This window comes from Delphinus delphis, chromosome 19, assembly GCF_949987515.2.
Source record: "Delphinus delphis chromosome 19, mDelDel1.2, whole genome shotgun sequence".
Classification (NCBI taxonomy): Eukaryota; Metazoa; Chordata; class Mammalia; order Artiodactyla; family Delphinidae; genus Delphinus; species Delphinus delphis.
The window spans coordinates 13,598,836-13,621,854 of NC_082701.1; the positions used below are offsets into that span (position 1 = coordinate 13,598,836).

At 42.7% G+C, this 23,019-nt stretch overlaps 1 protein-coding gene and 1 long non-coding RNA gene across 2 annotated transcripts in view; both read left to right on the forward strand.

The window, feature by feature from the left end:
- Nucleotides 1-1,553: 1,553 nt before the first annotated feature.
- LOC132415067 (uncharacterized) overlaps nucleotides 1,554-23,019 on the forward strand; it is a 41,238-nt gene continuing 19,772 nt past the window's right edge. The window contains exon 1 of the long non-coding RNA XR_011246281.1: nucleotides 1,554-1,862. This is a non-coding gene — a long non-coding RNA (uncharacterized lncRNA). The remainder of the gene's footprint in view (nucleotides 1,863-23,019) is intronic.
- LOC138413903 (zinc finger protein 135-like) overlaps nucleotides 4,209-23,019 on the forward strand; it is a 29,972-nt gene continuing 11,161 nt past the window's right edge. The window contains 1 exon segment of the mRNA XM_069540122.1: nucleotides 4,209-5,988. Coding sequence (XP_069396223.1) covers nucleotides 4,245-5,438 — 1,194 coding nt within the window. The 5' untranslated portion in view covers nucleotides 4,209-4,244 and the 3' untranslated portion in view covers nucleotides 5,439-5,988.

Below are 23,019 nucleotides of genomic sequence, written 5' to 3' on the forward strand. Positions count from 1 at the left end.
GAGCCACAACTACTGAGCCCACGTGCCACAACTACTGAAGCCCGTGCTCCGCAACAAGAGAAGCCACTGCAATGAGAAGCCTGTGCACCTCAAAGAGTAGCCCCCACTCACCACAACTAGAGAAAGCCTGTGTGCAGCAATGAAGACCCAACACAGCCAAAAATAAATAAATTTTAAAAATAATAAATTTATTTTTAAAAAAGAAATTAATTATTTGGAATTATATTTTGACCCTTTTATTTAACAAATATTTCTAGAGCACCACCACATTTTGGGGCATTGTCCTAGGCCCTTTGTCTCATCAGCAAAGTGCCACAGCATTGACTCTGCACTGCACTCTCCCATTTTTTTCATCGTGATAGTGTCACTGATGGCATACTTTCTCCATATTCTGTACCTTATGCCAGTTTTGCTATTTACGAAGCTATTTGTGATCAACTCTGAGGGATCATCTGCTTCTATGCCCTATGTCTAACTTTATGTGAGAGTATGTGATGCTTGCCATGTAACCTTCCTATAAATCGCAAAATATGTATTTTTAAAACTTTTTATGATAAAGCAGTAATTCTAATTCATGGTAGAAATTTTGGGAAATATGGAAAAACATGTAAGATAAAAAAAATTTTTAAAGCCTATGATCCCTGCAGCCCAAAATAGTATTCCCTCCTGGTATTTTTTTCTATATATACTTTAGTGCATTTTCCAACTTTTGCATAATGGACAGGCTGTCGCATTTGAAACCAGAAAACAAACATTTGCAGTTACAGTAGGGTTCTGTCATGCTCTTTGCAGGCTTGGCCAGAGAGAGGAAATGAGAAGATAAACAGCAGGATAGGTCTCCCCATTGTCACTGCTGCAGTGGCTCTGAGACGGAGACTTGATTGTTCTCAGGGGCTGCAGTACTTGGTGGGTCTGCTCCGCTGCACGTTTTCACCCTGCATTCCAGGCTGCCTGAGCTCTTGGCAGATTAAAAACAAACATAGCTGACATCTGGATGGTTTTGAAGTGTCTGCTGAGAAATGCCAAATGTGACGTTCACTCAGAATAATTCCTTAATGTTTTCTAATACCTAGTTCCTCGTTCCATTTTCCCCCGAATCTCAAATATATCTTTTTACAATTTGTTAGAAACAGTATCCAAAGAACCACAGCGTCCTCTAATGTCTGTGACATTTTACACTGTCTTTCCTTCCCAGGGCCTGTACGGTCCGGCGCGGGGAGCCCTCTGTCCTGCGCACACCAGTCCCCAGAATCTAAGCGCCGGCCAGCGCCCCTAACCTCGGAAGCAAGCTTCAGCCTCCATCAAGAGCACCGCAGAAGGGAGCAAGCGTCGGTGGTTACCATGGAATTCCAGCGTGCGGCTCTGATTAGCTGAGACACCTCCCGCTCGCCCACTCCGCTCCGCGCCGGGGGAGGGATACCCAGAGGCAGAGATTTCTCGGGGACTTCTGGGAAAAAGTAAGTCCTTGAGAACGAAAGCGGAAGCGGCGCGGCCCGAGGCCTTCTGGGAGTCGCAGTTCGTCGTCGTCAGGCGCTTTCGGACCCGCAGGCGGAGCCGCTTGGTTTCACGTGAGGTCCGTGCGGACTGGGGCCCTGCTGCCCCACCTCGTCTCCTGCCGGGAGCAGCGGGCGCTCGGCGCTGGGGCCTGGCGGGGAGCGGGACCCCGGGTTCCCTAGAGGCCGCGGAGGCCCAGGGCATTCCCTGTGCCGAGGAAGAGCGGAGGTGGAAGGAGAAAGAAATGTCAAGAAGAGAACTGCTTAAAGGGAAACTAAACCGAGCCAGAGTTTCCTTGCTGTGACAGCACATTTGGTGCAGTGGGCCAAAATTTTAATCTCCGGACTGCAGCCTGCGACCCCTAGACGGTGAGCCTTTGCTAAAATGTTTGCTTGAAGACCCGAAATTTGACTTGAAACAATTGTTTTTTGGGAGGACTTGTGGAGGACTTGCATTTATCCATATACTATAATCTACACCTTTCCAAGATTTTCTATTCTTAACACTTGCTGAAAATTATTTGAGTATGCAAACCTTGATTTAATTAAGAAAGCAAAGTATTGGCTTCCACAGTTTAAGTGACCATTCATTTGGGATTCTCAGAGGTTTGTATTTGTGAAAAAGAAAAAGGAACAGTTCTCTAGTGCCTTACCTCTCTTTGTACCACAACATCTCTTATGTTTATGATTGGTGAAAATGCTGTTGCCTCTAGTTAGTGATTCTACCCAAACGTTGACTGTGATCTTAGATCACCTTATCATACTGCCCTTCTGTTTTCAACCAGTCTGATAACACCTCCCTCTAAGGCTCTGTGTGTGTCTTCTCTAGTTTTGTGTCTTGTTGTTTGTGTTGACTGGAGGACAGTAAGTCTTTGTCCTTCGACACAGACTTTTGGGAGACTCAGATTATATGCTTTTAAAAACTGATAGTGCTAGTGCTTTAAAATTTTCAAAATATTTAGGTGATGACAGTTTTGATTTTGTTGCATATTTTCTTTCCCCACGAGCAGAATTCTCAGTTTCTAAAATGTGTCTCAGCCCAGGAAAGAATTGTGGAGATCCTGTGAGATGCTGAGGTCTCCAGAGGCACTTATTCAGATGAGGGATAAATCTGTGCACTTTAGGGGTGAATGTTTAGGAGGAGTGGAATCTCTAAAATGTTGTCCAAGGAGCTCTCCTTAATGCCTTAAATTCTGCTATTCTGTTCAGAGTTGGACCTTCTCTCTTTTTTTTTTTTTTGACATGGAAATATGTTTTTTGTTTTTTTTTTACCACAGTGAGAAACCTTACATTTATAAGGTTTCTCCCCAGTATGAATTCTCAGATGTTGAACAAGAGATGAATTTACAGTGAATGCTTTTCCACAAACTTTACATTTATAGGGTTTTTCTCCAGTATGAGTTCTCTGATGTTCAGTAAGAGATGAACTCTGGATAAATGCTTTTCCACAGTCATCACACATATAAGGTTTCTCACCGGTATGAATTCGTGTACGGATAAATGCTGTTATTCCTTTGTACATTGCTTTATCAGTTGCTGTTTTTACATTCCTCAGTGGCTTCTCTCCATGTGCTGTAGCTCTGCCATTTCTTCTTGTCACACTTTCTTTTTTTCTTTTTAAATTTATTTTATTTATTTATCCTTGACTGTGTTGGGTCTTCATTGCTGCCTGTGGGCTTGCGGGTTTTCTCTAGTTGCGGCGAGTGGGGGCCACTCTTCGTTGCGGTGCATGGGCTTCTCATTGCAGCGGCTTCTCTTGTTGCAGAGCACGGGCTCTAGGGGCGTGGGAGTCAGTAGTTGTGGCATGCGGGCTCAGTGGTTGTGGCTCGCGGGCTCCAGAACGCAGGCTCAGCAATTGTGGTGCATGGGCCTAGCTGCTCCGTGGCATGTGGGATCTTCCCGGACCAGGGCCTGAATCTGTGTCCCCTGCATTGGCACGCAGATTCTTAACCACTGCGCCACCAGGGAAACCCCTTTTTTTCTTTTTTTTAATATGTATTTATTTGGCTGTGCCGGGTCTTAGTTGTGGCAGATGGGATCTTCATTGCAGCACGCGGGATTTTTTTTTTTTTTAAGTTGTGGCATGCGGGCTCTTAGTTGAGGCATGCAGTATCTAGTTCCCCAACAAGAGATTGAACCCAGGCGCCCTGCATTGGGAGTGTGGAGTCTTAACTGCTGGACCACCAGGGAAATCCCTGTCGCACATTTTCTAATACTGCTATACATCCCCTTCATTATTTGTCTTTTGACTAGGTACCTGTCCATTCTCTCATTTAAGCTCTGTTTAGTCTCCAGATTACTGTGGTAGTATAGTGGACAAAGCCTAAGTTCTATTTCTGACCATCTCATTAATAACTTCTGTATCTTTAGGTTATAATCACATAACCTCTCTAGTTCTAAACTTGTTTATCTTTAAATGAGAAGGTTAAACTTTTACATCTTTAAAACATTTTTTTCAGCTTTCAGACTCTTTGTGACATTGCCTATTGGGCCAACTTCTTTCCTACCACTTCTGCCTTTACTTAACTCTACTCCATTGACTTATTATTTTCCCAGATTACGAGACTGTAAATATGCATTTTATTTTTAGTAAGGTTATTTATTTCCTCCTGAGTTCAGTTCCTGTAATCCCAACACAGAATATATGTTTTTATAAATGTTTTATTCCCCTCAGATTTGAAGAGCAGAGCAGATACCAAAGAGAAGACCATTAGAATATACTTTTGAGTGAGCAGTTCCATCACTGTCATCATGGAAAGGCTCAGAGGGGATGTGTTCAAAGAGTATTTATTTGAAGAAACCTGTGAATATGAGGCCAAGGTAGAAAAGCAAAAGGAGCACTCTGTAGACAAAATTTCAAAAAAATCTGTTGCCCAAACCACTGGTTTTCAGCAAATAATAGTTGGCCATGAAGAAATATCTTGTGAGGAAAATGGGCATACTTTTAATGAGTTTGAGAGAGGTTTTGATCTAAGATCTAAACTTATCCCACGGAATGTTACTCATTCAGAAAAGAAACTACATATATTTGATCCATTTGGGGAAAGTGTCAAATGGAACTTATCTCCAATTAAAAGTCAAAGAGCTTCTAAAAAGAAAACTTATAATTGTAGTGACTGTGGAAAAAATTTCAGTGACCGTTCAAACTTTTTTCGTCATGAGAGAATTCATACTGGTGAGAAACCTTATAAGTGTGATGACTGTGGAAAAGCATTTATCCAAAGTTCATCTCTTACTGAACATCAGAGAACTCATACTGGAGAAAAACCCTATAAATGTAAAGTTTGTGGAAAAGCATTCACTGTAAATTCATCACTTGTTCAACATCTGAGAATTCATACTGGGGAGAAACCTTATAAATGTAATGAATGTGGGAAAGCCTTCAGTGACTACTCATCCTTTATTCAACATCAAAGAATTCACAGTGGAGAGAAACCCTATGAATGTATTAACTGTTGGAAGTCCTTCACTGATATCTCAACTCTTACACAACATCAGAGAATTCACACTGGAGTGAAACCCTATAAGTGTAATGATTGTGGGAAGGCATTTAGATGAAGTACACACCTTACCCAACACCAGAGGACTCATACTGGGGAAAAGCCTTATAACTGTAATGAATGTGGAAAAGCATTCAGTGCCCACTCAACCTTTACACAACACCAAAGGATTCACACTGGAGAAAAACCCTATACATGCAGTGAATGTGGGAAGGGCTTCCCTGAAAACTCATCCCTTACTAAACATCATCGAATTCATACTGGAGAGAAACCTTATGAATGTTGTGAATGTGGTAAAGCTTTTAGCCAGAGCACTCATCTTATTCAACATCAGAGACGTCATACTGGAGAGAAACACTTTAAATGTGATAAATGTGGAAAAGCATTTGGTAACAGTTCAATCCTGATCAGACATCAGCAGCTTCACACTTTAGAGTCATCCTAACGATACTACAGTTTTGTGGACTACTTCATCCTTTCATGAGCCACTCTTACTTTTTGGTCATATGTCTCTTACCCATGCCACCCACTCTTGCTTACAATTAGAATTTCTAGGAATATTGTATTCCTGGGATAAAGTAAAACATTACATAATATTTTAAATTTAAGTTTCCCGTACTGACGCTGTTTTGTTAGGTGCATAGAGATTTAGATTGTTATGTGTTCTTGGAGAATTGGCCCTTTTTTCATACTTTAATGCCCCTTCTTATCCCGTAGTATCCTCCCTGTTCTGAAGTCTGCTCTGTCTGAAATTAATAAAAGTTACATCAGCTTACTTTTGATTAGTGTTAGCATGACATATCTTTCTCCATCTCTTTACTTTTAACATAATGTTTGTTACTGTTTTCTATTCTTTGTGTTTTTGTTTCCTTTCTTCCATCTTTTCTGCCTTCTCCCTCCACAATTTTCATCAAAAGTAGGCTATGACATCCCAAAGCACAAGGACCATCGGATGCTGCATGCGGTGGGGTGTGGGGGTCAGAAGGCACCTGAAGGTAAGAGTACCTCCAAACCTCACATTTGAAGTGTAGACTCTTTTCACAGTGGCTGTCCTGTGGCAGGATATTTTGCTATTAATTATAAAAAATACATAATTGAGCATTTTATGATTCCATTGTATCTCTTGTAGTACATTAATTATATGTCTTTTAAAAACATTTTATTGGTTGCCTTAGAGCTTGCAATATGTATTTTAAACTAAGTGCGCCTTTAAATAAAATGACACTGCCTCACATGTAATGCAGGTACCTTATATCAGAAGTATTCCCATCCTTTGTGGCATTGCTGTCATTTGCTTCACTTGTGCATATGCTATCACCCAATCACCCAATATGTTGTCATTATCATTATTATTGCTTTAAATAAACAATTATCTTTGAGATTTAAGAATAAGAAAATATGTTTATTTTACCTTCCTAAAATTTCCTCACTGACGCTCTTCATGTCTTTTTTTTTTTTTGCGGTACGCGGGCCTCTCACTGCTGTGGCCTCTCCCGTTGCGGAGCACAGGCTCCGGATGGGCAGGCTCAGTGGCCATGGCTCACGGGCCCAGCCGCTCCACGGCATGTGGGACCTTCCCGGACCAGGGCACAAACCTGTGTCCCCTGCATTGGCAGGCGGACTCTCAACCACTGCGCCACCAGCGAAGCCCTTCATGTCTTAATATAGATCTAAGTTTCTGAATAAATAAATTTTCTTCTGCCTGAAGAACTTCTTTTAACATTTTTAAGGACGGGTCTGCTAGCAATTAATTCCATTGGTTTTTGTTTGTCTGAGAAAGTATTTCTCCATTACCTTTGAAGGATAATTTCACTGTATGTAGAATTCTAAGCCGGTGAGGGTTTTTCTTTCAGCACTTTGAATATTTCATTCCACTTCTTGCTTGCTTGCAGGTTTTCTGATGTGAGGTCCATTGTGATTCTTATCCTTGTTCCTCTATAGGTGTATTGTATTTCTCTGGCTTCTTTCAAGATTTTCTCTTTGTCTTTTTTTTTTTTTTAAAGGTTGAATATATGCCTAGGAGTAGTTTGTTTGTGTTTTATCCTGCTTGGTATTCTCTGAGTTTCTTGTATATAAGAGTTGGTATTTGTCATTCATTTTGGAAAGTTCTCAGTCATTATTACTTCAAATATTTGTTCTGCTCAGTTTTCCCATTCTTCTCCTGGTATTCCAAGTACATATGTATTTCTTTTTTTATATATATAAAAATCTCCTTTTTAGGGCTTCCCTGGTGGCGCAGTGGTTGAGAGTCTGCCTGCCGATGCAGGGGACACGGGTTCGTGCCCCGGTCTGGGAAGATCCCATGTGCCGCAGAGCGGCTGGGCCCGTGAGCCATGGCCGCTGAGCCTGCACGTCCAGAGCCTGTGCTCTGCAACGGGAGGGGCCACAGCAGTGAGAGGCCCGCGTACTGCAAAAAAAAAAAAAAAAATCTCCTTTTTATTCTTTTTCAATTAAATATTCCTATAAATGCTAAGCAGTACATACACACAGAGCCAAGTTCTAAAGAACCAAAGAGTCATCCCTAGGTGCCAGAAAATAAGAAAAAACTCAAAGTCACAGCTGTAAGGGGGAAAGGTGGTACCAATAACCACAATACTATGTTGTCCCATGGGGTGCCATATCAGCTCTAGACCAGCGTGATGGAGACTGAACTTTTAACGACACAAGGATTAGGTATGTTCTAGTGCTGCACAGGTACAAAGCTAGAAATTTCCCCATAAAAACGATTTGTTCTTTGAATCTGTCATCCCTCTTATGGCTTCCGTTGTTTGTGATGAGAAGTCAGATGTTAGTCTTAATGGGGTTTCTTTGTATCTGACAGGTCATACTTCTCTTGCTGTTTTCAAGATTTTGTCTTTGTGTTTCAGTACATATGTATTTCGTCTTTAATTTTGGCCCACAGTTCTTGGATGTTCTGGGTTTTTTCCTTCTTTATTTCTTTTTGCATCTCAGCCTGGAGATTTCTATTGACCTATTGACATTGATTCTTTCCTTGGCCAAGTTGAGTGTACTGATGAGCTCATTGAAAGATTTCTTCATTTCTGTCACTGTATTTTTTTCCTAGCATTTCTTTTTGATATTTTCCAGAGGCTCCATCTCTGCTAACATTACCCGTCTGTTCTTGCACATTGTCTCATTTTTCCACTAGTGCTGTTAATGTATTAATCATACTTACTTTAAATTCTCTGTCTGAAAATGCCAGTATCTGTACCCTATCTTAGTCTGGTTCTGATGCTGGCTTGGTCTCTCCACAGTGTGCTCTTGCCTTTGGCGTGCCTTGTGATTTTTTTGTTGAAAGCTGGACATGTTGTGTTGGGTAATAGGAACTGAGGTAAATGGGTCTTCAGTGTGAGGTTTCATTTACTAGGAGTTGGGCTGTGTTTAATGTTTGCTGTAGCCGTAAGTGTTGGAGGCTTCAGTGTCCTCTGGTGTCCTTATTTTTGCCTCTTGTTGTCTTTAGGTTTCTCTAGAAACTTTTCTTACATAGAGTCTGAGTCCTGGCACTCTCCCCGTTGTAATCCATTGTTCGTATACTGGAGCCTGTTGATGTGGTGATAAGCTATTGGGTAGGGGAAGCATTCTGTAATCTAATAATTAAATCTTAGTTGTTTATAGTGAGTCTGAGTCCCTGGGCTTTGAATTTCAGAAGAATTTCTTAGCATTTTCCCCCCCTACCTTCCAAAACTAGGGCTTATAACAACAACATCTGGTTTCTTCTTCCCCACCCCTTGTCCACCTTCTAAACCGTCACTGTGTGGCAGGGCAGCAGTGGGGGCTCAGAGAGGAGGGAGAAGGTCTCAGAGTCCTGAGCTAGCTCAGACTGGGGTGTGTGTGTGTGTGTGTGTGTGTGTGTGTGTGTGTACATGAGTGGGGGAGTAGCAGCACCCAGGAGAGCAGCCTGGCCACTCCCTCCCCCTTCAGGCTACAGATGGAAGACTAAGGCCCAGGGAGTGTTCAGCTTCATCTACCCCCGCCCACATCCCTTAAATTCCCCAAACCTCAACTGTGGGGGGGGGGGGGAGGGGCCAGAGATATTAGCAGATACAAATGCAAGTCATTAATATGTCTACAATATATTTCATTTCTTGGTAATTCTAGCCTTTTCCCTTCTGTATTATAAATTTGGGAGCTTTTACTTTAGGTAGACTGAAGCGTTCCAGCACTTGGCCTTGCTGCTGAAAGAAATCTCAGCAAGAGGAGAAAAGATTCTCTCTTCTCCCTGTAGCTGCAGGGAGTCCGATTCTCTTCAGTCTGATAATAATGTCTTGTTTAGGTCATGTCTTGCAAAGGAGTCCTGTGAGATGTCTGGACTTCAAGGTGATGGATACATCCCATGAACAAAACCCTCACCCTCCCGACCCACTGTCGTTCTGCTGGTCATCTTACTTGCCAGCTCAAAACCCTAGTAATACAATTTAAATTAACATCTGAGGTTTTGGGGCTTCCCTGGTGGCGCAGTGGTTAAGAATCCACCTGCCAATGCAGGGGACATGGGTTTGAGCCCTGGTCTGGGAAGATCCACATGCCACAGAGCAACTAAGCCCATGCGCCTCAACTACTGAGCCTGCGCTCTAGAGTCTGTGACACACAACTACTGAAGCCCTCATGCCTAGAGCCTGTGCTCTGCAACAAGAGAATCCACCGCAATGAGAAGCCCGTATTTCGCAACGAAGAGTAGCCCCTACTCACCGCAACTAGAGAAAGCCTGCATGCAGCAACGAAGACCCAATACAGCCAAAAAATAAATAAATAAATAAAATTTTTTAAAAGAATCTGAGTTTCAAAAGATAAATACTTTTCTTGTCTCCCACATGCAGAGAGGTAAAACTAAACCCAGCTGTGCTAGCTTTTAAAATTTAAGCAGAATTTGGAGAGCTGCCAAATTGTAATGTGATTGCTGGGTTGCAGCAGAGATTTGCCGCCTTGCTCAGATCACCCAGGGAAAGGCGCACGGGAACAAGAGGAGGTTCCAGGGCTTACTAAGCATGATCGTTACACTTCACGCCCTTCCAGAGTTACTCAACAGGACTGTGAATGCTGCCTTGCTGGGTGTGCCTGGGGAGCAAGGGGGGACAAAAATGCTGACAAGGATCTCCTCCTCCCTTTGGGGGCCTTCTGTCAGTCTTCAGCTCTGTTGACAAATACCTGCGACTGCACTTTAGAAGCAGACGGCACAGGACCTTTTGGATTCACTTGTGCCTTTACTGCCCAATTAGCCTACAAACAGTTGGGGAGGAGCTACCAGAATGGAACTCTTAAAAAATCAAATGGGCAAAGTTTGTGCAGAGATCAGACTGAAGTGACAACACTGCTCACAGCTAAGGACCTGTGACCTCAGACCCACAACAGATGGAGAGTTGGCTCTTCCCCAGGGAATGGCAGCCCTAGGAGACCTCAGGTACCCTGTTCCACTTCCCCTTGAACAGTTACTGCCCAGACATCTACCTTCTGCCTGGAACAGGCATGATACCTTCCTGTTGGGAGTCAAGTCCATCCGGAGTTGGCTGCTCTGAACACTAATATGGGCAGGGGGCAAACCCTCGTGCCTGCTGCCCCTGGAGCAGGGTGGCACTCCAGAGCTTGCACATGACCACTGTTGACCTGTCAGTTATTTGTCCAGCAAAAATGGGTTTATTCACAATCAGCAAAGAATTACAACCACTTCAAGGGTCTGCAACCATGGTGAGCCACATGAAGGTCCCAAGCAAAATGGAGAGGGGAAATCTTATAGCGGAGGGAAAGGAAGTTGAGGGGACCATAGTAAACAAAGAGTCATGGCTTTTCTTTGGCTGAGTTGTGATGGTCTCTCATTGGCTAAGCTCTTGCTAGAAAAGAAGAGGAAGTCTTTCTTCCTCCTGTTAGGCTCTGCTGTTGACATAGAGCATGAGAAGACATTATAATTTAATCCACAGGCCCACTTCAACTTGTACCAGCTGTCCCAACTGTTTGAAAACATCTTTTTCCATTGTGATCCAGTTTTCTTTTTCTGGAACTGTTACTGAGTTTTTTACTTATTTTTGCAACCTTGATGGATTTAAAGCACACAAGATGAGTATGATCTGGATGGCCTTTTCCGTATGGCTTTTTAAACTAAGGATGTTTTCAATGTCCATTTGTGTTGTAACATGTATCAGTACTTCAGTTTTTTCATTGTGATTAAAATTCATAACATGACATTTACCATGTAAACATTTTAAGTGTATAGGTCTGTGGCATTAACTACCTTCATATTGTAAAAATATTCTCACCATCCATCTCTAGAACTTTTTCATTTCCCCCAAGTATCCATTAACTAACTGCCCTCAGCCCCCGACAACCACATTCTTTTTGTCACTGAATTTGACATCTCTGGATACCTTATATGAGTAGAATTGTACAATACTTGTCCTTCTGTAACCAATTTATTTCACTTAGCATGACTTCAAGGTTCATCCACATGTACCGTGTGTGAGAATTACCTTAGTTTTAAAGGCTGAATCATGTCCCGTTGTGTATATACTACACTTTGTTTATATGTTCATCCATTGATGGATACTTGGGTTGCTTCCACCTTTTGGCTATTGTGAATAATGCTGCTATGTGTATGGTTGTACAAATATCTGTTCCACTTCCTCCTTTCAAATATTTTGAGTATATACCCTGAAGTGGAATTGACAGATCATACACTAACTGTTTAAGTGTTTGAGGACATGCCATATTATTTTCCATAGTGGCAGCACCATTTTACTTTTTCCTTTATATGGCAGAATAATAGGGTAGTTTATGGATCTACCCATTTTGTTTATCCATTCACCCTTTGATAGACGTTTCAGTCATTTCTATCTTCTGGCTATTGTGAACGGTGCTGCTATGAATATTAATGTACAGGTTTTTGTTTGAACACCTGTTTTCAATTCTTCAGGGTCTATATCTAGGAGTGGGTTTGTTGAAGCTTATGGTAATTGTATTTTTTTTATCTTTTTGAGGAAATGCCAAACTAGTGTACACATATGCTGCAGTATTTTCCATTTCCACAAGCAATATTTGAGGGTTCTGATTTCTCTACATTGTTGCTAACATTTGATACTTTCAGTTTTCTTGATTATAACCATTCTAGTGTTTGTGAAGGGTGATCACATTATGGTATTAATTTGCATTTCCACCATGACTATTGATGTTTGACATCTTTTATGTGCTTGTTGACCATTTGTATTTCTTGTCTGGAGACGAGTCTGTTCAAGTTCTTTTCCATTTTAAAACTTGAGTTGTCTTTTTGTTGATGATTTCTAAAAGTTCTTGATATATTCTGAAGAACAGACTCTTATCAGATATATCATGTGAAATACTTTCTTCTATTCTGTGAGCTGTGTTTTCACTTTCTGGATAGCACCTTTTGATGCAGAAAAGTATTTAAAATTGAGGAAATCTAATCTATCCATTATTACATGGATGTTATAAACTTCTGCCTTTGTTTATCTGTAACTTCCCACTCCAATGATAAGAAACCTGGCTTTTTGTCATTCATTGAATTCATTTCTTGTTCCATTCCAGATTACAGATATAGTAGTTTCACTATTAGCTAATACCCCCATGGGAAAGAACTTACAGAGTCCAGTATTTGTGTATGCTACATTTTGCCTTTGTTCCATGGATTCCGTTCTTTTCCATAGTTACTTAGGTCAGTACCTTTTGCCCCACCACCGACAGTGAGTTTTTTTTTTCATACATTTCTAAATCAGTTAGATTCTTTGTCATATTCTCTATTCCATCCTGTGACACTCCCATATCATAAAAAAGCTAAATTTAAATATATTATGATTTACTTGTTAGGTTGTAAAAATCCATTAGAAAAGACTAATGCATAGTGGCAGGTGTCCATCACTAAAGTATCATATGTAATATTTCAACCCCCCACCCCATAACCTGTTTACCTTCTCTGTTTTACCTGTTCCAGAATGTTATATAAATGGAGTCATACAGTGTGTAGCCTCCTTAGACTGAATTCTTTCACTTAGCAATATACATGTAAGATTCATCCACGTTTTTTGCATGGATTGATAGTTTATTTCCTCCTATTTCTGAATAGTATTCGAAAACGTGTATGGGAGGAAAAATAATTTTCCCTTTACCCTCCTAGGTTCTTGGTTGAGGAGCACCCCCTGCTGTGATAAAAGTCGTCCATAATCATACAGACAAATGCAAATAGATATAGTATCCTTTTTTCTTGCAAAATTTTAGCCGTGAGTCAGTAAAACTGAGTAATATAATCATCAGTTTATATAAAATAATAGGCTCTGAATTGTGTTTCTGGCAGATGAAACAAGAAAGATTACTTGCTTAGTGAGAACTAAAGCTTTTTACTAATATTTGTGGAGAAGACTTTTAAGATTTGGATTTGCCCTGATATGTAACCTTATGGAGGCTGTGGACCAAAGTCTGTAACAAAGGAACTTCTGGAAATACCATGTGTCCATCTTGGTGTTTTTTAAAGCCAATCTGAGTGGATAAAATATCCAGTTTGTCTACAGTTAGCCTTTTCCTTTTCAGTCTCAGATAGTGCTTTTAGTGAACTAGGTTACTTTCCAATGGTTAGGCATGCAAAGGAAGAAAGCATTGCACTTTTTGGGGGGGGGGGAGGGAGTGTTAATTGCACTTCAGGTGAAGAAATAAATGGCTCATACTTTATGACAGGAAGCAAGAAGCACAATTAAAAGAAAGGCACCCTCAAGTTACACTTATATCCTTGGATGTTTGCATTTAAAGACATGGTTCTCCTACCTCAACATAATAAAGGCCATATACGACAAACCCACAGCAAACATCATTCTCAATGGTGAAAAACTGAAAGCATTTCCTCTAAGATCAGGAACAAGTCAAGGATGTCCACTCTCACCACTGTTATTCAACATAGTTTTGGAAGTCCTAACCACGGCAATTAGAGAAGAAAAAGAAATAAAAGGAATACAAATTGGAAAAGAAGAAGTAAAACTGTCACTGTTTGCAAATGACATGATACTATACATAGATAATCCTAAAGATGCCACCAGAAAACTACTAGAGCTAATCAATGAATTTGGTAAAGTTGCAGGATACAAAATCAATGCACAGAAATCTCTTGCATTCCTAGACACTAATGATGAAAAATCTGAAAGAGAAATTAAGAAAACACTCCCATTTACCATTGCAGCAAAAAGAATAAAATACCTAGGAATAAACCTACCTAGGGAGACAAAAGACCTGTATGCAGAAAACTATAAGACACTGATGAAAGAAATTAAAGATGATACCAACAGATAGAGAGATATACCATGTTCTTGGATTGGAAGAATCAATAGTGTGAAAATGACTATACTACCCAAAGCAATCTACAGATTCAGTGCAATCCCTATCAAATTACCAATGGTATTTTTTACGGAATTAGAACAAAAAAATCTTAAAATTTGTATGGAGACACAAAAGACCTCAAATAGCCAAAGCAGTCTTGAGGGAAAAAAACGGAGCTGGAGGAATCAGACTCCCTGACTTCAGACTATACTACAAAGCTACAGTAATCAAGACAATATGGTACTGGCACAAAAACAGAAGATCAATAGAACAAGATAGAAAGCCCAGAGATAAACCCACATACCTATGGTCAACTGATCTATGACAGAGGAAGCAAGGATATACAATGGAGAAAAGACAGTCTCTTCAATAAGTGGTGCTGGGAAAACTGGACAGCTACATGTAAAAGAATGAAATTAGAACACTCCCTAACACCATACACAAAAATAAAATGGATTGGAGACCTAAATGTAAGACTGGACACTATAAAACTCTTTGAGGAAAAAATAGGAAGAACACTCTTTGACATAAATCACAGCAAGATCTTTATTGATCCATCTCCTAGAGTAAGGGAAATAAAACCAAAAATAAACAAATGGGATCTAATGAAACTTCAGAGCTTTTGCACAGCAAAGGAAACCATAAACAAGATGAAAAGACAACCCTCAGAATAGGAGAAAATATTTGCAAATGAATCAACAGACAAAGGATTAATCTCCAAAATATATAAACAGCTCATGCAGCTCAATATTAAAAAAACAAACAACCCAATCCAAAAATGGGCAGAAGACCTAAATAGACATTTCTCCAAAGAAGACATACAGATGGCCAAGAAGCACTTGAGAAAGCTGCTCAACATCACTAATAATTAGAGAAATGCAAATCAAAACTACAATCAAAAAAAAAAAAAACTACAATGAGGTATCACCTCACACCAGTTAGAATGGGCATCATCAGAAAATCTACAAACAACAAATGCTGGAGAGGGTGTGGAGAAAAGGGAACCCTCTTAAACCGTTGGTGGGAATGTAAATTGATACAGCCACTATGGAGAACAGTATGGAGTTTCCTTAAAAAACTAAAAATAGAATTACCTTTTGATCCAGCAATCCCACTACTGGGCATATACCCAGAGAAAACTATAATTCAAAAAGACACGTGCACCCCAGTGTTCATTGCAGCACTATTTACAATAGCCAGGTCATGGAAGCAACCTAAATGCCCATCGACAGATGAATGGATAAAGAAGATATGGTACATATATACAATGGAATATTACTCGGCCATAAAAAGGAATGAAATTGGGTCATTTGTTGAGACGTGGATGGATCTAGAGCCTGTCATACAGAGTGAAGTCAGAAAGAGAAAAACAAATATCGTATATTAACGCATACACGTGGAACCTACAAAAATGGTACAGATGAACCGGTTTGCAGGGCAGAAATTGAGACACAGATGTAAAGAACAAACGTATGGACGCCAAGAGGGGAAAGTGGCAGGGGGTGGGTGTGGGGGTGTGATGAATTGGGTGATTGGGATTGACATGTATACACTGATATGTATAAAATTGTTGACTAATAAGAACCTGCTGTATAAAAAGGTAAATTTAATTTAAAAAAAGAAATAATAAAGACATGGTTCGCAGGACCTGGAGAACACAGCTCTTGCTGGTAGAAGGGCCTGAGGAGGGATGTAAGCATTTTAAAGAAGGAATTCTGGGGGCATATTTCTTATTATCAGAGGTGTAGGGCAATTACTATTTAAGTTTTTCTTCTTTCTTGAGTGTAGGACAGTTCATTTTCTAATGACCTGACATGAGAAGGAAGTAGAGGCTTTGATATCGGTGAGATGGGTGGGTGGGCTTTGAATTCCTCCTAGAACCACAGTTCTGTTTCTGTATCGATGAGATTAGTAAAGCAAGGATGGCTGCTTTTAATTCTTCAAAGAATTGCATATCCCACTCAATGATAACATCAAGAGGCTGACGTGCCCATTCAACAACTTTTTTTTTTTTTTTTTGCGGTACGCGGGCCTCTCACTGCTGTGGCCTTTCCCGTTGCGGAGCACAGGCTCTGGACGCGCAGGCTCAGCGGCCATCGCTCACGGGCCCAGCCGCTCCACGGCATGTGGGATCTTCCCGGACCGGGGCACGAACCCGTGTCCCCTGCATCGGCAGGTGGACTCTCAACCACTGCACCACCAGGGAAGCCCTGTTCTTTTGTTTTGTTAAAGAAGTGTTCTTAGGCTCACCATGATCTTCCTTTGTCTTTCTTTTAATTTGATCATCTGGGAAGTTTCAACAGGATATTTGTTTTAGGGTGAGAACCTTTTAAAAAAATCCTTGCAAATATCGTCTTATCAGGTATTTGGCCAAAGCAACCAGTAAATTCTCCTGGCAGTATTGAACTCTCTTTTTCCTCCCAGGGAGTCTCCAAATGTATATTCCAAACATGACACAAATCCAGTAAGCCATTTTATTGCTTAACCATGGACAAAAAGTTGTCACTAAAGAGGGTAAAAAAGGCATCCCCCATGATCTAGTGAGTCACTCCCAAAGACAGCCAAAAGAAATAGACTAGATGAACCCCTAAGAACTGGCAGCCTCCATAGGTAGGACATCAGCCTCAAGTGGGATGCAGCCCACATTTCTGGTCAGCCAGCTACAAATTCTGAGGCCCCAAATGTGACAATTGGCTGTCTACGGATGCAGGGTACACAAGCGGTGTTCCCCGCAGGAGGAAAGCCATAGAGAGAACATACTGGATCCAAGCCAAGCTCCCAGGACACCAAATAGAGCAAAAGGGAAAGCAGTGCTGTGCCTGGAGGGAAGGGACCCCAAAACTGAGAGTCATGCAAGATTACAACACCCAGAGAAGTAGTCCCTCCAAGTGTTTCCTCCTACCAGTCTAAATTTGGAAAGGAGACAAGGAGAGACTGTTACTGCCCTAAGTTGACCCGTTCAGAGCAGATATCTGGGAGGCTGACTTGGTCAGAATTTTTACCTTTTCTTAGTTCTTTCAGACATCCTGAGATCCTGTCACAGCCTCTGGAGTGAGTGGTGTGTCCCAGCCTTCCCTTTGTTTTCGCCAAAACTGTGAGGGAGCAGAAAATTTTCCTCCGCCTTCTCAGGATTAGTGGCTAGGGCTTGTAAATTAAAGTTACAGAAGACAGCCAACCAAAAAAGTAACTAACGTGATAAATGGTGAAAGTTAAAGGCTTATAAACCTAACTTAATAGGGGAAACAGAGAGGGTAGAATTGGCTTCTATGGGAAGAACAGATAGGTTTCTCCAGGAATACAAACGGGTATTTTGGAAAACAACGAGAAAGTTTGTGACAGTGTTTGTCTGTACAAGGATGCGTGATCTTTGTATCTTCTTCAGGGTCATAAAACACCCTGCAGAAGGATTTATGGTAGGTTTACTCTTGGTCTCTCTTTTGGGAAGAGAAGCCACTCTGAAGAGGGAATTTATGGCCATGGTCATTCTAAGAAGTTTCAGCTTTTATTCCGGTAAGGGGAGTTTCAAGAAGGCTTTTTTCTTGCATGTGTTGAATCTCACGTATCTTCAGCTTAAACTGTTTTTATACCAACCATAGGGTTCCGCCTGGCTCTCCATACCTCCAACTTTGTTCTTCTTTTTCAAGATTCCTTGATCTATTCTGAGTCCGTTACATTTTCCACATGAATTTTAGATTGTCAATTTCTGCAAAACACAACCTGGGAATTTGGTAGGGATTCTTTGAATCTTTTGGTCTATTTATGGAGTATTGCCATCTTAATAGACTTAAGCCTACTGATCCATGAATATGGGATTATTTTGCATTAATTTAAATCTTTTTTAAAAATTTTATTTATTTTTGGCTGTGTTGGGTCTTTGTTTCTGCATGCGGGCTTTCTTTAGTTGTGGTGAGCGGGGGCTACTCTTCGTTGCAGTGTGCGGGCTTCTCATTGTGGAGGCTTCTCTTGTTGCAGAGCACGGGCCCTAGGCAGGCTCAGTAGTTGTGACTCGTGGGCTCTAGAGCGCAGGCTCAGTAGTTGTGGCGCACGGGCTTCGTTGCTCCGCAGCATGTGGGATCTTCCCGGACCAGGGCTCGAACCTGTGTCGCCTGCATTGGCAGGTGGATTCTTAACCTCTGCGGCACCAGGGAAGTCCCTAGGTCTTTCTTAATTTGTTTCAACAAGCTATTGTAGTTTTCAGTGTACAGGTCTTGTACTTCCTTCCTCACCTCCAGTGGATGCTGATTCAGAACATACATAACCTCCTGGAGAAACTTGCCCCCACCCTGCCATGTCCTGCCACCTAGCTGGCCTGAAACTGAGTCACCAAAAGATTTTGTTCTTTACTTGATTCTTAATTCCTTTAGAATTCATTATTTTACTCTCATAAATGTTTATTATCCTTGTAGTAAATCTTTTAAAAATAAAAATGAAATAATGTAATTTAATTACTACATAGATGAGTGATGAATGGAGCACATATGATTATAATCTTTTTGGAATTATAAAGGTAATACACACACATTATAAGAAATTGAAATATCACCTAAGGAGAAGATATTTGCAAATCCCACCCCCAGAGGTGACTGTCATGAGTGGTTTGGTGCATATCTCTCAGGCTCTGTCTCATTCTGTCTCTATCTCTGTCTCTCTCACTCTCACAAAAGCAGATTCATTTACATCTACGTTGATTTCAGATGTATGTAGTCTTACAGATGGGATCCTGGATGCAGACGGTTGGTCTACGTGCATCCCACATAAAGAACCCTGAAGTCCCCTCTCTCCTCTGTCATCAGGTAGAGACCCTGCACCCACTTTCCCCAACTGCACAGCATTCATTCGTCTATGTGGACCAGAACTGATAGATCATTTCCCCCTCCATGAACATTAGTGTTGCTTACAATTCCCCACTATTTCAACCAGTGCTGTGATGAATACTCTTGAAAAGCCATCTTTGAAAAGTTGTGCAGGAATTTCAGTGGGATCAACTCTAAGGATTAGCACTGGTAGTAAAGGGATATACCTGTGGAACTTTGATGGGTCTTGCACACTGTTCTCCCCTAGAGGACTGTGCATTCACTCTTCCCTCTAGGGGATCTGCTGGGGCCTTTGCTTCCCCACGTTGTCACCAGGGCTGGTGGTCACCAGACTAAAAACCTGACAGTGTGGTGGTGACCAACACTCTCTCCATAGAATTTATGTTTGCGTGTGTCCTGACCTGAGTGGTCAAGCATCTCTAAGATATATTGGCCGTATGCATGGCCTCTTGTTGAAATTATGTGTGTTTGCTCTGTTTCTTTTTAGAACATTGATTTTTGAGAGATTTTTGGACTACAGGGATGTTCAACCTTTCTCTGGGCTTGGATCATGGGGAATGCTTTTCCAGTTTGTGATTCGTCTTTCCAGGCGTCTTTCTTGGTCGGTTGGTTGGTTTGCTTTTGCCACATGAGAAGCTAAGCATTTCCCTTCTGTCTTCTGGCTCCGGTGTCACACTTAAAACAGCAGTGTCTACCCCGAAATTATGCACATATTTATTAAAATCTTGTACATCTCATCTTTAATCCATCTAGACTTCCCTTTCAAATAACAAAAATGCTATTTCAAATAAAAACAAAAATTCACCAGTCTCCTCTTAAAATATGTGGGCAGACACCAAAAGCCACCTTTTGTATGATTTCATTTATAGGAACCATCCAGAATAGGTAAAGAAACAGAGAAATAAAGAGGATTAGGGGTTGTGAGAGGGTGGAGGAGGGAAGAATGGGGAGTGCATGCGTTGGATACAGGATTTTATTTTGGGGAATGAAACAGTCTGGAACTAGACAGTGGTGGTGGTTGCACAGGATTGTGAATGTACTTAAGGCCCCTGAATCGCACAGTTTAAAATTTAAAAAGTTTAAATTTTATTATTTTACACTTAAAACACTTAAAGTACAGGGTGTCATAAATAATGTGAAAGAAAACAATAAAATTACAAAACACCCAAACACAAACAACGACAGGGGAAGTAAAGTAAATTTCAGGTCGGGGGAGGGTTGATGGTATAAATCTGGAGCTGACAGTGATGGTGGTTGCAGATCTGGCTCTGCCCATGGGGCTGGTGATTTCGGAAATGGCGCTGGGTCTCCTGCAGGTTCTCCCTGCAGGGGTGGTAAATTAACATCTGGATCTGGGACTCCTGCAAAAGCAGCTGCAGGTTCTCCCTGCCCAGGTGGTGGATCCTCATCTGGCTCTGGGTCTCCTGCTGGAGCTGTGAGAAAAGAAAAGATTACCCACAGGCCTGCCTTTTCACGAGCCTTTCCAAGGACAGAAATCTTCCCAGAGGCTTCCAGAGAAGTCCCAGCCCAGGAACCCATAGCAGGATGTCTTCTTTGACTGCAGTCCACCAGATGGGTGGTCTGATGCCAGTCTTTGCTCCTGGCCCAACACCAGCCTGTAGGGACTCCTCCCTGTGTAGCCCAGCACTCACCCCTCCCCACACACTCACACGCACCCAACCCCTTCTCTCCTTTGCGCTCTGCCACAGTGAGAGGCTCTAGGGCCTCCAGCTGACTCAGGCGAAGGTTGACACGGTGCTCCAGGTCAGAGCCAGATATGCTGAGCTGCATGTAAGCCGGGGACAGGACCCTGGGGAGTGGCCTGGGTGGTGTCTGGGCAGGAGGCCTTCATCTCTGGGTCCTGGTTCTGGAGAACCCTCCATGGCCACACTCAATGGGAGCCTGCGTTGGCCCTCGTTGGCAGTGTGGCGCACAGCCCCCTCTCTTGGGGAGATGGATTGGGAGTCCCCGTCGACCAGTCCTCGCTTATCTCCAGAGTGGGGCTCTGCAATGACAGTGACCAGCAGCCGGCCCGGCCCGGCCCAGCCCAGAGGTATCAGAGCCCTGTCCAGCCATAATCACTGATTCTTCTGCCCACTTGACCTCTGCTCCCCGATCAGGCACAGACATGTGTCCGCTCAGATATCCACCCAGGAGGAAAGAGATACATTTGGAGGGCTTAGGGTAAATTTTGGGCAGAAGGGCGCTGCCCCAGCTCTCCACATCCTACCCAGCCAGCTTTAACCTGGGGTGTGGACATGACCGGCCCACCAGGCTTCTGACCCCTCATCAGCCTGCTCTTGCTGAGGCAGACCTACCCCACGTAAATCCCCCACCTCCACACATACAGGGAGGGGACACAGGGCTACCTGGGTGGGATCAGAGTGGTGGCCTGGCCTAGGCTGGCCTGCCCTGGGCCTCCGTTTGTTACCTTTGGGTCCCTCTGGGCAAATGGCCAAAGGCATCTGGGGTGAGACCTGACCTAATGTCTGGAGCGTCAGTAAAGGCTCTCACTGTGGACTTTCCTGAGACCATGTCCTCAGGATATTGGGACGCAGCAGAACATATCCATTTGAGCATCTCCAACCAAGTGAACCGGGTAGGGGCTTCTCTAGAATGTGGGTGCCTAGTTACTCAGGTTCCAAGTTGTGTTGGGCTCTATTGCCAGGGAAGTGAGGTCGCTTCCTAGGGTCCCTTTACCCAGATTTCTTCCTTACACAGAGCTCCCCAAGGGCACCTCTGGGCTGCTGAGTGCTCACCGGCCCCCCATGCCATGTCCATGCACAGTGACACCAACACAGCCCACTCCACAGCCCTGGCGAGGCCAGGGTGCAGCCAGGACCCCAGCTGAGGACACAGCTGCTTTCAGACCTGGCTCCTCCTCCTCCCCAGTGATGTGGCCCTGACAAGCCATGTGCCTCTCAGGAACTCCCCAATCTCCCACCTGCACAGTGGAGGTCATTCTAGCAGCTACTTCCTAGGGAGTCCATCACGTGTATAGAACTATAAACACCTACAGTGCCTGTAAAACCCCTGGGTGGTATCACATGTAGCTCATGCAGAGACTTAGCAAAGGAAGGATTACGTAAAGGGCTGGCGTAGCACAGAATACAACTGAAACAGGCCTGGGTCTGCTCTGGGATCTAGGGAAGGTCACTCCCCTTCCTGCCTGTTTCCCATCCCTCCTCCACCGTGGGAGGGTTGAAATTAAATAAAATTCAGACATCGTCCCCTTTGGCATACAACCTTCCAGGTTCTCCTGTTTTTTTTAAATTAATTTATTTATTATTTTTGTCTGCGTTGGGTCTTCGTTGCTGTGCGCCAGCTTTCTCTAGTTGTGGTGAGCAGAGGCTACTCTTCATTGTGGTGCGCGGGCTTCTCATCGTGGTGGCTTCTCGTTGCGGAGCACAGGCTCTAGGCGTGTGGGCTTCAGTAATTGCAGCATGCAGGCTCAGTAGTTGTGGCTCATGGGCTCCAGAGTGCAGGTTCAGTAGTTGTGGCACACGGGCTTAGTTGCTTCACGGCATGTGGGATCTTCCCGGACCAGGGATCAAACCGGCGTCCCCTGCATTGGCAGGAGGATTCTTAACCACTGCACCACCAGGGAAGCCCTCCTGTTATGTTTAGATTCAGGAACCAGTGTCTCATCTCAGCCTCTGTGGTGCCTCCTGGTCAAACGTCCTTGTGTAATCCCCACCCCTCCAGGGTGCATGGACATTGTGACTGGGTTCTAACATGAAGACTGATTTATGAAAAGTCTGTGACTTCTACTCAATCCCTCTCCCTTGCGTTCATTCTCTTTCTCTGTCTGTCAGTGCCTCTCTCTCTCTCTGTTTCTCTGTCTCTCTCTTTCTTATATGTATGTATGTATGTATATATTGTTAGGGCCCAGAGCAGGTCACTTCTAAA